A 12,448-nucleotide genomic window follows, 5' to 3' on the forward strand; every position below is an offset into this window, starting at 1 on the left:
TTGGGTTTGATGGTATATACCCTTTTTGAGGCAAGGTTATTTGCACAATTCCATGCAGGCACCCTTCAGGGAGATCCTGGCATAATGAGACAAATACCCAAGGTCTCTGAACAATCGGATTCAGCTCAGTCAGGAAACCAGAGGTTCCCTAGTCTGGTGACTTGATTCTCCGGTTCTTCAATGGGGAACACCCTTTCTCTCCTTGTATTGAACAGGGTGACCACCAATACCGGTCTGTCCGGGTGGGGAGTCCTGGGACTCGGGGTTGGACAGATGGTGGAATCTGGACCATCGGGTAATATCCCGGAACTTCAATTGATCAGACTAGGTCTGGATCATGGATGGCTCTACTTTGGGGGCTCCCAGTACGGATCCAGTTGGACAGGGCAACAGTGGTGGCTTATGTCCCTCACCAGGGTGGGCCAAAAGCTGTTGGTGACCCTGGCTGTTGCCAGTATCCTCCGGTGGGCAGGACGTCTAGTTCCGGCCCTTTCCGACAAACGCATTCCAGGAGTGGAATGCTGTCAGACGGATACCTCAGTTGGCTAGGTTCGGCCATGGGGGTGGGCCTTTCTCTGGGCCATGTTTTCATCAGATTTGTCCTCGTTCCTTTTAGGTGGCTCAGTTTTCGATCTCCATTTACAGAGGGGTGAGCAGGAATAGGCCTTGAGTACTATAGAGGGCCAGGTGTCGGCCTGGGTGGTCTTCTCCAGCGTCTCCCTGGTCTTGCACACCCTGGTGCGTGCCTTTTTGTTCAAGGGGTTGGACATCTGTTTCCACCAGGATGGTTTTCCGCCGTGGGATCTGAACTTGGTGTTTTCGGTTCTCCAAAAGCCTTTCTATCTTTCTCTCAAAATATTCAGGAGGTTCCACTGCTTACTGTCTCAGAAGGTGGCCTCTTGGTGGCTATCACTTCTACTCGCAGGGTGACATGAATAGTGGCGTTATCTTGTCGTTCACCTTACCCAGGTTAAGGTGGTGCTTTGTCCTTTTTTACATGGTCCCATCCTTGGATTTCCATTTGAATAAGGACATTGGATTGGCTTCTTGTGTTCCTGGTTAGCACATCCAAAGGAATTGGTTTTATCTGGCCTGGATGTGTTTTGGGGGAATTGGATGTAATTGCCAGCCACTGAGTCTGTTGGCCTGGATGGATCGGAAAGACTATGTCTCTGAGCTATCCTGTTAAGGATCAGTTTCCTCCTTTCCCAGTTATAGTGCATTCTTCTCGGGCACTTCTGTCATCAAGTTCTACGAAGTGGATGGTTTGGCATCTACAGATGCCTCTTTTGGCCGCAAGCTTTTTTTGCAGGCTGCTGTTTAGAAGGTCTATTCCCTCCTTGAATGAGTATATTGTCCAGGTTGGGTTCCAGCTTGTCCTGGGTGAAGTTCCTGTTACCTGGTTGGCTCTTGTTTTAGCCTTGGGATTTTTGTATTACCACCCCGGATGTTGGCACTGGTTTGGGATGTCCCTATCGATATGAATAAAGAAGGCTGTGTCTGTCAATGAACTAATGAGAAAATAGGATTTTTTTACTTGCCATTAAATCAGTTTCTCTGAGTTCATTGACAGACACAGCACCCTCTCCTCTATGGAGTTTTTTTATTTATTTTTTGCTACTTCTATTACTGCTTGCTACTAAACTGAATGCCTAGAGCAAGGAGGGGGTTATATACTGACTGAGGACGGCCCATGGGAGTGGCCAAGTGTGTGTTTTTTTTTTTTTCTGCCTAGTCCTACTCCTGCAGAGGTGATATAACCCTATCGTTATGAATAAAGGCTGTATCTGTCAAGGAACTTGGAGAAACGGATTTTGCGGTAAGTAAAAAATCCTATTTTTGGAGCTCAATTGGTTAACTTATTTTTGATACGCGTGAACTTTTTTTTTTCCCTTAATGTGTGTGTGTGTGTGTGTGTGTGTGTGTGTGTTTTTTTTTTGTTTGTTTGTTTTTTTACAAAAGTAAAAGGTATATAGCTATGAAGGAACTGTCTGTGTCTCTCCATGTAGGTATCCAGCCTGTGTCTTTCTCTGACTGGGAGAAGATAGATGCCATAGAGACGGCCCGCGGCATGGAAGTTGGAAAACCTAGAGAGAAGATCTTGGATCCTGAGGAGATGTTGCACTTAGTTTGTCGGTGACGTGCAGGATGAATCACTGTTATAGTACGGGAACTTTTACAAGAACTGCCTTTTTAGATTTGTAAATACGGAAGGCAGCAGACTCTATAGAACAATATTACCTCAACGATTTTCTAGTAAATAATTCATACTTGTATAACTTTCACCTTTTGTATATTATTTGACATTGTATCAATGTTATGCAATTAAAACATTTTACTTTAATCTGATTTGGGGGTGTGGATACCTGTCCCCACTTGCGGGAGACCGGGCTGTGGCGAATTATAGCAGCAGCTCGGTCTCCCTCCTCTTCCCCTTCTGCCGGGCCAGCGAGGAGGGCAGCGCTCTTCGCGGATGCGCAGTAGGGACCCGGTCGTGAAGCTGAAAGGCTTCACTGCTGGGTTCCCTTACCGGCAATGGCAGCTGCAGCACCTGACAACTGATGAAAACATCAGCTGCGGTGCTGACATCGCTGGACTGCAGAACAGGTAAGTCTCCTAATGGTAAAAGTCAGCAGCTACAGTGTGTGAAGCTGCTGACTTTTAATTTTTTAAAGGGATGGGCATAACTCCGTTTTAAAGGAGCTCCCATTTATGTTTGTGTTGGAACTTTAAAAAAAATTTTGACTGATGAGGATCTTTTTCACTATTTATTTTTCTTTGTGTGGGTTTTTCTACACTTTACTATTTTTATCACAATAATTACTTCACCATTGGATTAAAAATTATTGAATTGTTTATCACATTTTCAACTAGCGTGGCTTTTTTGGACATAATGGATTTTGAACTGTGGATGTATCACATGGTTTAGCTGTTGCTGTCCCTTTATATTGAAGTCACTACAGACATTAGCGTGGTTTTAAAACTAATTTCTCTTATATTCACCGACCGACACAGCTCCTCTCTGTAACTAAATGGGTTTGTTAGCCTGCCACTAGGAGAACTAGACAAAATTGTAACACAATACACAGAATTGTCAGTATCGCCCAGGGGGCGGACCCTGTGCTAACAACCCTCCCTGCTGCCCCAGCAGCTTCAGTTTTTTTATTTTGCCTAGTGAAGGAGAATGACCTAGGAACCCTGCAGGCCCTTTGGTCCAGTTTTTTGAGCAGGATTGATGCTTTTGTGCAAGATAGAAGATCCCAGGATCTTTCATCAACTGCCGGCTGGGTGACAGGCTGGTTAAGTTATCCTTGTAGTCTCCCCAGTCTGGCCATCGAGCGTGTGCAGGTCGCAGCTAAGGCTCGACAGGCCACGACATACCTCAGCTCCAGAGGTGGTCAGTGAGCTTCGATGCTCCGGGGTATACATATGACTGGGCTACTGATGTCTGGATTACAGTATACCGGGCCAGCAGCCCCCCTGTAACTGCACAGGAGTGGGTCTGTGATGGAATGTCTCTCCCTCTTCAGGACTGGTAAGTACGGCTATCCCTCCTTCGGGGGGTTGAGCAGCTGGGCATTCCCTGGGAGGTCTATTCGGGGGCCACCTCACCTCCTTTTTTTTGCCATGTCCCTATTTCCCCTCCCCCCCCTTCCGGGGGGGGCGGGTGCGTGTGTGTGTGTGTGTGTGTGTGTGTGTGTGTGTGTGTGTGTTCGCTGGGGGTCTCACCTATGGGGGGGGGGGGGTCTATGCGCCTGGCAATGGTCCCGGTTTGGGAGGGTCACAAAAGCCTGTGCCTGTGGAGGTATTCTTGCTGGTTGAAGGCAGCACTGTTCTACAATTTTTCCTGTCACCGCATGGCGCTGTCCGGTGGCCATTTTGACTGTGGGCAAAGCAGGTTCCCCTTGTGAGCCTCAGCGGCCATTTTCAATGGGATTTTCCTATTAGTTGCATTGGTGGCCATTTTTTTGAAACTCGAGCGCAGTTCTCTTGTGACAGCTTTACACGTGCTCTCACATGCTGTTTTCTGTGTCCACTGTGTATACAGGATGCTGGGTGGCCTTTTCCGGAACGCTGGTGCAAGCTCTGCAGATTGTTTTACCGCTATTTTCTACAGCTGCTGCCGACAGTTTCTTCACCCTGCAACTGGATAACCTCCTGGGCACTACAGGCACGGCTAGTAACCATCACAGAATGCCCCAGGGTGGCGAGTCTGGTGCTAGGACCCCCCCAGGGTGCGACAGCATGAGGGCGGGCCCTTAACTGTCCCCTTGCAGGTGCCAGACAGGGTAGGGTCAGCATGGCTTCAGAAACTGGTGTTTCTTCCCCCGAAATCCAGGCTATTGCAACCGGGTCACCTGCGGATAGCGCTGTGCCCATGGACACCTTGACGGCGGTCCTTAACTCCTTTGTTGCTAAAATAGAGGTGGTGCGTGGAAGGAAAGGTGTGCGTAAAAGGCCCCTGCCCCCCCCCCCCCCATGTCCTCTGGGGAGAGCTCTGATGCAGACTCTGGCCCTCCTGCGGCTGATGACCCCTGCTCTGACCTATCAGACGAGGCTGACCAGGACCGTTCCGACAGTGAGGATGATTCCCCGTCTGGGCGCGACAAAGCGCTTGTTGGACCACTTATCACAGCTGTGCGTGATACCCTGAAGATCCAGGAGCCAGCGGGATCCCTCTGCTGATGTATCGGTCCCTTTTGGGTCCCGCAAGCCAGCACGTTCACCTAAGGTGTTCCCGTATTTGACTTATTTTGACAAGTTCATCTACAGGGAATGGGTTCGGCCGCAAAGCACATTTTCGGTCCCCAAAAACATGGCAGTGCATTACCCCTTTGAGGAAAGCCTTCTCAAGAAATGGTCGGCTCCTCCGGTCGTTGACCCCCCAGTATCCAGGTTAAATAAAGTAACCATGATCCCGGTTGAGGGGACTCCTGCATTCCAGGATCCCGCGGACAGGAAGGCCGAGGCGGTGGCTCGTTCCTTGTTTAAGGTTGTGGGGTCAGCCGTGCGCCCTGTACTGACATCCGCACTGGTGTCCAAGACACTGACTGAGTGGGCAAAACTTTTGCACCGCAAATTGGGAGAGCAACAGGCCTCCCCTGTCCGCGTGGAACTGGCAGACCAACTAGTGCAAGGCCTTAAGTACGTTTGTGACGTGTCCCTGGATACTCTCCCTCTGTTATCCAGGGCTTCAGTGTCAGCTGTGGTGCTGAGGCGCCTGATATGGCTAAAATGCTGGTCTGCTGACCAGGCATCCAAGAAAGCCCTGACGGATCTTCCCTTCCTTGGGGACCGGCTCTTTGGAGCTTCGTTGGATGACATTATCAAAAATGCCACGGGTGGTAAGAGTACACTACTCTCACAGACCAGTAAGGCTAAGGAGCCACACCTGCAGGCAAGGGCCCTCTTTTTCCACTCACAAGCGGCTTTTTCGTCTGCCCGGTGCTTCGATAAAATGTTCCCAGCCTGACAGGACATCCACGGACGGTCAAAAGCATCCCTGGAACTGAAAGCCTACCAAGCCTAAGCAAAAGTGCTTCCGCATGAAGGTTTGCCCCCACCCACATCTCGGGTGGGGGGGGTCGCCTTCGGGAGTTTGCAGCCTGGTGGACCTCCTGGTTATCAACCAATGGGTCTGCGACCTGATTTCCACAGGCTACAAGATAGTTTCTCTCTTGGTCGTTCAAACAGGTTCTTCCCCTCCAGCATACCTGCATCCCCGGTTTGCCGGGACACCCTGTTGGGGGCAGTGAGGGATTTGCTGAATCAAGGGGTGATTGGAAGTGTTCCGATTCCGGTACTGGTACAGGGGTTCTACTCCAATCTGTGGTTCCCAAGAAGGTAGGGGTACGTCCGATCTTGGACTTAAAAGCCCTCAATCACTTTGTAAAAGTGCAGAGGTTTCGTATGGAATCAGTTCGCTCAGTAGTCGCTGCACTCCATCAAGGGGACTCCCTGGCATCCTTGGTCCTCCCAGAATGCGTACCTGCACATACCCATATGCCTTCGTCATCAAAAATTTCTGCGTTTGGCAGTCGGAGAAGCCCACTATCAATTTGTGGCTCTCCCTTTTGGCCTGGCATCAGCCCCCCAAGTCTTTACCAAAGTATTGGCTCCAGTGTTGGCGTTGCTGCGTCAACGCAGGATCGTGATCGTGGGTTACCTAGACGATCTCCTCCTCAGAGCATCTTCCGCCTCAGAATTAGTGGAGGATATGGCAATCACCATGCAGACCCTGCAAGAATTTGGTTGGCTGTTGAACCTAAAGAAGTCGGTGATTTACCAACCGAGCGTCTGGAGTACCTAGGTTTACTATTGGACTCCAGGGAAGCGAGGGGCTTTCTCCCTTCAGACAAATTGCAGACTCTCAGCTCTGTGGTCAAAATACTGATGAACCGCAAGTGGTCACCGCTCCGCTTTTGCATGCGATTACTGGGGCTCGAGACTGTACCTTATGCCCAGTTCCACACCAGTCCTGCAGAAGGAGATTTTGACAAAATGGAACAAATAAGACAAATCTCCGTTGTCCCTGGATCGACAGATCCAGGTGAGCCAGCCAGTCAGGGACTCCCTGGTCTGGTGGTTGAGGTCCCCGGGGATTCAGTCCGGAAAATCGTTCGTTCCTCTGAAATGGACGGTGATCACTACGGACACTAGTCTATCCGGCTGGGGTGGAGTGATGGGGATTCAGTCGTCTCAGGGCCTCTGGTCGAAGGAAGAATCCAAGTTGCCGATCAATCTGCTCGAGTTGAGAGCGATCAGGCTGTGTCTCCACACATGGTTGTCTTCAAGGGCGTCCAACCAGGTTTACAGTCAGACAACGCCACGGCTGTGGCGTACATAAATCACCAAGGGGGAACAAGAAGCTCAGCCGCTGCTCGGGAGGTCACTCGCATACTTCGGTGGACAGAGTGACATGTTCCGGCCCTGTTGGCCATTTTACATCCCGGGGGTGTAAAATTGGCAGGCAGACTATCTGAGTCGACAGATGCTGGACCCAGAAGAATGGGCATTGCATCCAGAGATATTCAGGCTGTTGTGCCTGAAATGGGGCACATCAGATGTGGATCTATTGGCCTCCCGCCTCAATCGGAAGGTGCCGAGATTCGTGTCCAGGACAAGAGATCCGCGGGCAGACGCGTCAGACGCTCTGGTGGCTCCATGGAATCAGTACCAGCTGCTCTACGCCTTTCCTCCGCTAAAACTGTTGCCACGCCTGCTGCGCAGAGTGGAAGCTGAGGGGATCCCAGTAATCCTGGTTGCCCCAGATTGGCCTCAGCGGCCCTGGTACGCAGACCTGGTGCATCTGGTGGCAGACTCTCCCTGGCGACTGCCGCTGCAAGTGGATCTCTTATCTCAAGGTCCAATCTTTCACCCTGCTTTACCATCGCTGGCTTTAACGGCATGGCTATTGAGAGCCAGGTGCTGAGCAATCGGGGTCTGTCGGACTCTGTGATTCTGACTATGTTGAGGGCGCGGAAATCTTCTTCACGGAAGATATATCATCGTACCTGGAAGGTCTATATCTCCATGTGTGAGGAGAAAGGGTGGCATCCGCGCTCCTTTTCTATATCCAGGATCCTGCTGTTTCTTCAGCAAGGTGTAGACCAGAAGTTCGTGTTGAGCACCATTAAGGGGCAAATTTCAGCTCTGGCTGTCTTTTTTTTTTTTTTTTTTTTTTTTTCCAGCGACCCCTGGCGTCTCATTCATTAGTGAGTACCTTTGTTCAGGGGGTACGACATGTAGTCCCTCCGGTGCGTCCACCGTTACCTCTGTGGGATTTGAACCTGGTGTTATTGGCGCTTCAAAAGCCGCCGTTTGAGAATATCAGGGAGATTCCCTTGTTGGCCCTTTCACACAAAGTGGGTTTCCTAGTGGACATAACATCGGCCAGGAGGGTTTCGGAATTGGCGGCCTTGTCCTGCAAGTCGCCTTATCTGGTCATCCACAGGGATAAGGTGGTGTTGCGTCTGCAGCCGTCCTTTCTACCGAAGGTGGTCTCGGCTTTTCATATCAATGAGGACATTGTATTATCATCGTTGTGTCCCAAGCCGAAGCACCCCAAAGAGGTGGCCCTTCACGCTCTCGACGTGGTTGGTGCTCTAAAGGTGTGTTTGTCTGCCACAGCTCCCTTTCGGAAGTCAGACACGCTGTTTGTTTAGGTGGCTGGTCCAAAGAAGGGTATGGCTGTCTCGTCTGCCAACATCTCTAGGTGGATCAGACAGATTGTAGTACAAGCCTACGCCTTAAAGGGGCAGGTGCCCCCCTTTCCGGTCACGGCCCACTCCACAAGGGCAATCGGAACGTCTTGGGCCTTCCGACACCAAGCGTCGGTCGCTCAGGTGTGTAAGGTGGTGACCTGGTCGTCTGTCCATATGTTTACCAAATTCTACAAGGTAGACATCAGTGCATCGGCTGATGCCTGTTTTGGCCGCAAAGTTTTGCAGGCAGCCGTATAGTTGCAATTGAGATTTTTTTTTTTTTCTGGTTTGTCGATAAAAACCCAGTACTGTTTGTTAATGCACTGTTGCATTACTTCCGAAAAAAGTTTGCGGTGTTGGGGATCCCTCCTGTTGAGAATACCCGGTTATATGGCGGTGTGTTTTTCCATACACTGCTGTTTTTTTGTGAGTTTAGTTTCACTAGTTCCCACTTGCCATGGTGGATGAAGTTTTAATGCTGGTTTTTCCCACCCCTCGTTTGGCACTGCTTGGGGACGTCCCATTTAGTTACAGAGAGGAGCTGTGTCGGTCTGTGAATATAAGAGAAAATAGGATTTTTGTACTCACCGTAAAATCCTCTTCTCTGTAATGCACCCACCCCTCCTTTTTCTCTTTTACGTTATACTGCTTGTTGACATACTGAGTCTGCTGGGGCAGCAGGGAGGGTTGTTGGCACAGGCCCCGCCCCCTGGGCGGTACTGACAATTCTGTGTATTGTGTTACAATTTTTCCTAGTTCTCCTAGTGGCAGGCTAACAAAAACTCATTTAGTTACAGAGAGGAGCTGTGTCGGTCGAATTACAGAGAAAAGGATTTTACGGTGAGTACAAAAATCCTATTTTTACTTCCACCTAGAACCCCTTATATCGGACTCTTTTCACCACAAGGATTTACTACAGGGAGGTCTACGCTCTGGCTGCTGCGTTCTCCTTCTGGACAAGTTTATCCTTTATTCCACTCCGTGAATGCCCTACAGGGGAATATCATCACATGTAGCTTTGTTGGATACTAGGCAAAAGGAAGCTACAGCTAAACCACAGGCGTACATTCGCTCTTCCAAAGGCCCACACAACACTTGGACTGACAATGTGCCACTTTCACCAGAGCAGGAACTGAATCTAACAATTGCCTCTGAATCCAGTTCTAGGATTTCTGCATCTGTTACAATTCCTTGGACAAATAATGGCTTTAATACAGCCATGTTTTCCCAGGGCTGAAAAAAAGACACCCCTTTTCTCATACTCCCATTTATTTGCCAGAGTTTAATCCCAATATTCCTGCCCTGGTTGAGGCAGACACAGAAGGGAATGAAGATGGCATTAGGGCAGTACTGGAGGAAGCTGGAGAAGATTTTTTTTATCCCCCGGGTTGCCACTATATTAAAATGGAAGCTTCATGCAACATGCTTACTAGCATGGAATAACTCGCTGCTGCTGCCCGCATTATGCAGCTTGGTTCCCCACCATCTTACTAAGCTGGTTTTGGATACTAAGAAATCAAAAAAACAAAAATGTAAAACCTTCCCTGTTCATTAACAGTGTGCAATCAATGATGACTGAGTCATTCTAGAAAGGATTTTACTCCTCCCAAAATGTTTGCCGAACTCTGTTCAGAGATTGTACATTTAAAAAGTTAGAGATGGTCTTAAAGGCTCTTTACTCATGCAGGGCCATCCCTGCAACCAGCTCTCGCTGTTTCAGTATGTTAAACTGCAGCTTACTGGACTAGGGCAATAAGCAACCAACATGATCCCATTTTTCAGGATCATGTTTTAACAGAGCAGTTGCAGAAATTACCTTCTGCTTTACTTTTTTGTGTGGATGCTCGAAAACATCTCATGAGACAAATTTCCAGAGTGAAATTTAAATGCATCACCACAAGATGGCTTTGTGGATACAGATAGGTATGAGCATTCCAACGTCCTATATATATTGCAAATTTTATTCAAAAGAAGGAAACATGGACTTCAGAGGCAAATCTGTAGCATTGAAATACAAAATGAACTTTATCGTACACAGAGCCTAAGTAATTAATGGGTTAAGGACTAGGGATGAGCTTAGCGTTCGACTCGAACATCGACTGTTCGCCCGTTCGGCGAATACCGAATGTTATGCGCCGTTCGTGCCAAATTCGTGTGGCGCTCACGGCCCACAATGCACTGCACCATCGCAGTGCATTGCTGGCTCATGATTGGCCAAGCATGCACTGTGACCCGGCATGCTTGGCCAATCACAGTGCCGGCAGCGAGGAGAGCCATGATTGGCCACAGGCAGGATGCCTGTGGCCAATCATAGCTCAGGCTGTGTAGTACACGCCCCACACTATATAAGGCCGACAGCGCGGCGGCCTTGTGTAGTGTTGGTGTCTGTAGGAGTTAGTGGGTGTTCTCTGTGCACCTTCAACACAGTATACACTGTTCATTATCGTCTGATTTTGCATTCTTGCTCTTCTGTAATTGAGCTGTTAGAAATCTGCAGGAGTTTGTGCCTGTTGTCTGCGTGCCCTGACCGCAGTATACACCATTATATCCACCTATATAGCCTGTTATATTGCTCTTTCGTAATAGAGCTTGCAGTCAGTTGTAGGAGATTGTGCATGTTATCTGCGTGCCCTGACCGCAGTATACACTGTTATATCCACCTATATAGCTCTTCTCTAATTGAGCCATCTGCAGGAGTTAGTGGGTGTTGTGTGCCTCCAGCACAATATACACTACCCAATTGCTGATTTCCCATCTCCCTTCAGGCCATTACCATGTCTGGAAGGCCAACAAGGAGAGGCAGACAGGCGCGAGCCGATAAGAGGGCAAGCAGGCTCTGTCTAGATACAACAGTGCTGGTCGTGGACGCGGTGCATCGTCATCATCAGCAGGTGGCCATGGGACACCCTTGTCCTTCTTTTCGGCAGCTAGACGTGTTGAGCCGCAACATGCCAACGACTTGGTAGAGTGGATGACCAAGCCCTCTTCATCCTCTCACCCAGGCTCAGGGTACAAGCAAAGCAGCTGCCAACGCATTGTCTTCCCTCGTCTCAATGTCATCATCAGTGACTCCTTCCCTAGACCCACCACGTCCTCCTGAGGAGTCTCCTGAACTCTTTCAGCACAGTGTTGTGTACATGCTCCAGGAGGATGCCCAGTGTTTTGTAGGCTCTGATGATGATCCTCAGCTAGAGGAAGGCAGTAGCGTGAGCGCAGAGAGAAGGGTATGCTCAAGAAGCACAGCAATCTGGCAGTCATGTTCCACAAGCTGCAGCATACTGCCAGGTTTGCTCCAGCGATGAAGAGGGAGGGGGATGATGAGGGCACTGACTCCACGTGGGTGCCTGGTAGGAGAGAGGAGGAGGTACATGTCCAACGAGGCAGGATGCCCTCCGGGGGCCAGCTTAAGGGCAGCACACCGACTGAATCGCTCCGCCTATGCAGGGCGCTGCCTCTGCATGTTATTCTAAAAGTTCTTTGGTGTGGGCCTTTTTTGAGACGAGTGCATCAGATCGCACCGCTGCTATTTGCAACATAATGTCTCAAGCGTATCTCGCGTGGCCAAAACATCAGCCGCTTGGGCACCACATGCTTGACCAGACATATGTTGACCTGCCATGCAGCTTGTTGGCAAGCGTACCTCAAAGACCTACACCAAAGAACAAAGCGGACCTCTCCTTGCTCCTCATCAGCTGGGATCTCCAACCCCACTAGACCTTCAGTCCTCTCTGAAACCTGCTCTGAGAGGAATGAAGGTGTAGCATTAGGTGTCACAGCCAAGTGCTTCCGGGCACTCTGCTAGCAGTACACCCAAGTCCCACCCACGTGATTATAGCAGGCAAATTTCCCTGCCCCAGCTGCTGGACCGTCAAAAGAAGTTCACTCCCAGCCATCCACATGCCCAGCGGTTGAATGCTAGCTTGGCTAAATTGCTAGCACTTCAACTGCTGCCTTTTCAATTGGTAGACTTGGCCCCCTTCCATGAGTTTGTACAATGTGCGGTTCCTCAGTGGCAGGTCCCCAAACGCCACTTTCTCAGGGAAGGTGATTCCGGCTCTCTACCGCCATGTGGAAGGCAATGTCCTTGCCTCGCTGGACAGGGCAGTCAGCGGTAAGGTGCATATTACCGCTGACTCATGGTCCAGCAGGCATGGACAGGGACGTTACCTGTCTTTCTCGGCCCATTGGGTCACTCTTCTGGCAGCTGGGAAGAATGCAGGACAAGGTGCAGTAGTGTTGGAGGT

General features: G+C 49.8%; 1 protein-coding gene across 2 annotated transcripts in view; it reads left to right on the top strand.

Annotated features, from left to right (window-relative positions):
- Window positions 1–12,448, top strand: part of FDXR (ferredoxin reductase) — a 137,103-nt gene that overhangs the window by 97,437 nt on the left and 27,218 nt on the right. Inside the window, exon 12 of one of the 2 annotated variants that reach the window (XM_077459633.1) lies at window positions 2,010–2,344. The exons of the other annotated variant lie outside the window; for it this stretch is intronic. Coding sequence (XP_077315759.1) covers window positions 2,010–2,140 — 131 coding nt within the window. The 3' untranslated portion in view covers window positions 2,141–2,344. Of the gene's footprint in view, window positions 1–2,009; window positions 2,345–12,448 lie in introns of those variants that run through there. 2 annotated transcript variants of the gene reach the window in all.

Source organism: Lithobates pipiens, unplaced genomic scaffold (assembly GCF_037356315.1).
Source record: "Lithobates pipiens isolate NorthernLeopardFrog02 unplaced genomic scaffold, aLitPip1_a1.2 Scaffold_28, whole genome shotgun sequence".
In the NCBI taxonomy this organism is placed as follows: domain Eukaryota; kingdom Metazoa; phylum Chordata; class Amphibia; order Anura; family Ranidae; genus Lithobates; species Lithobates pipiens.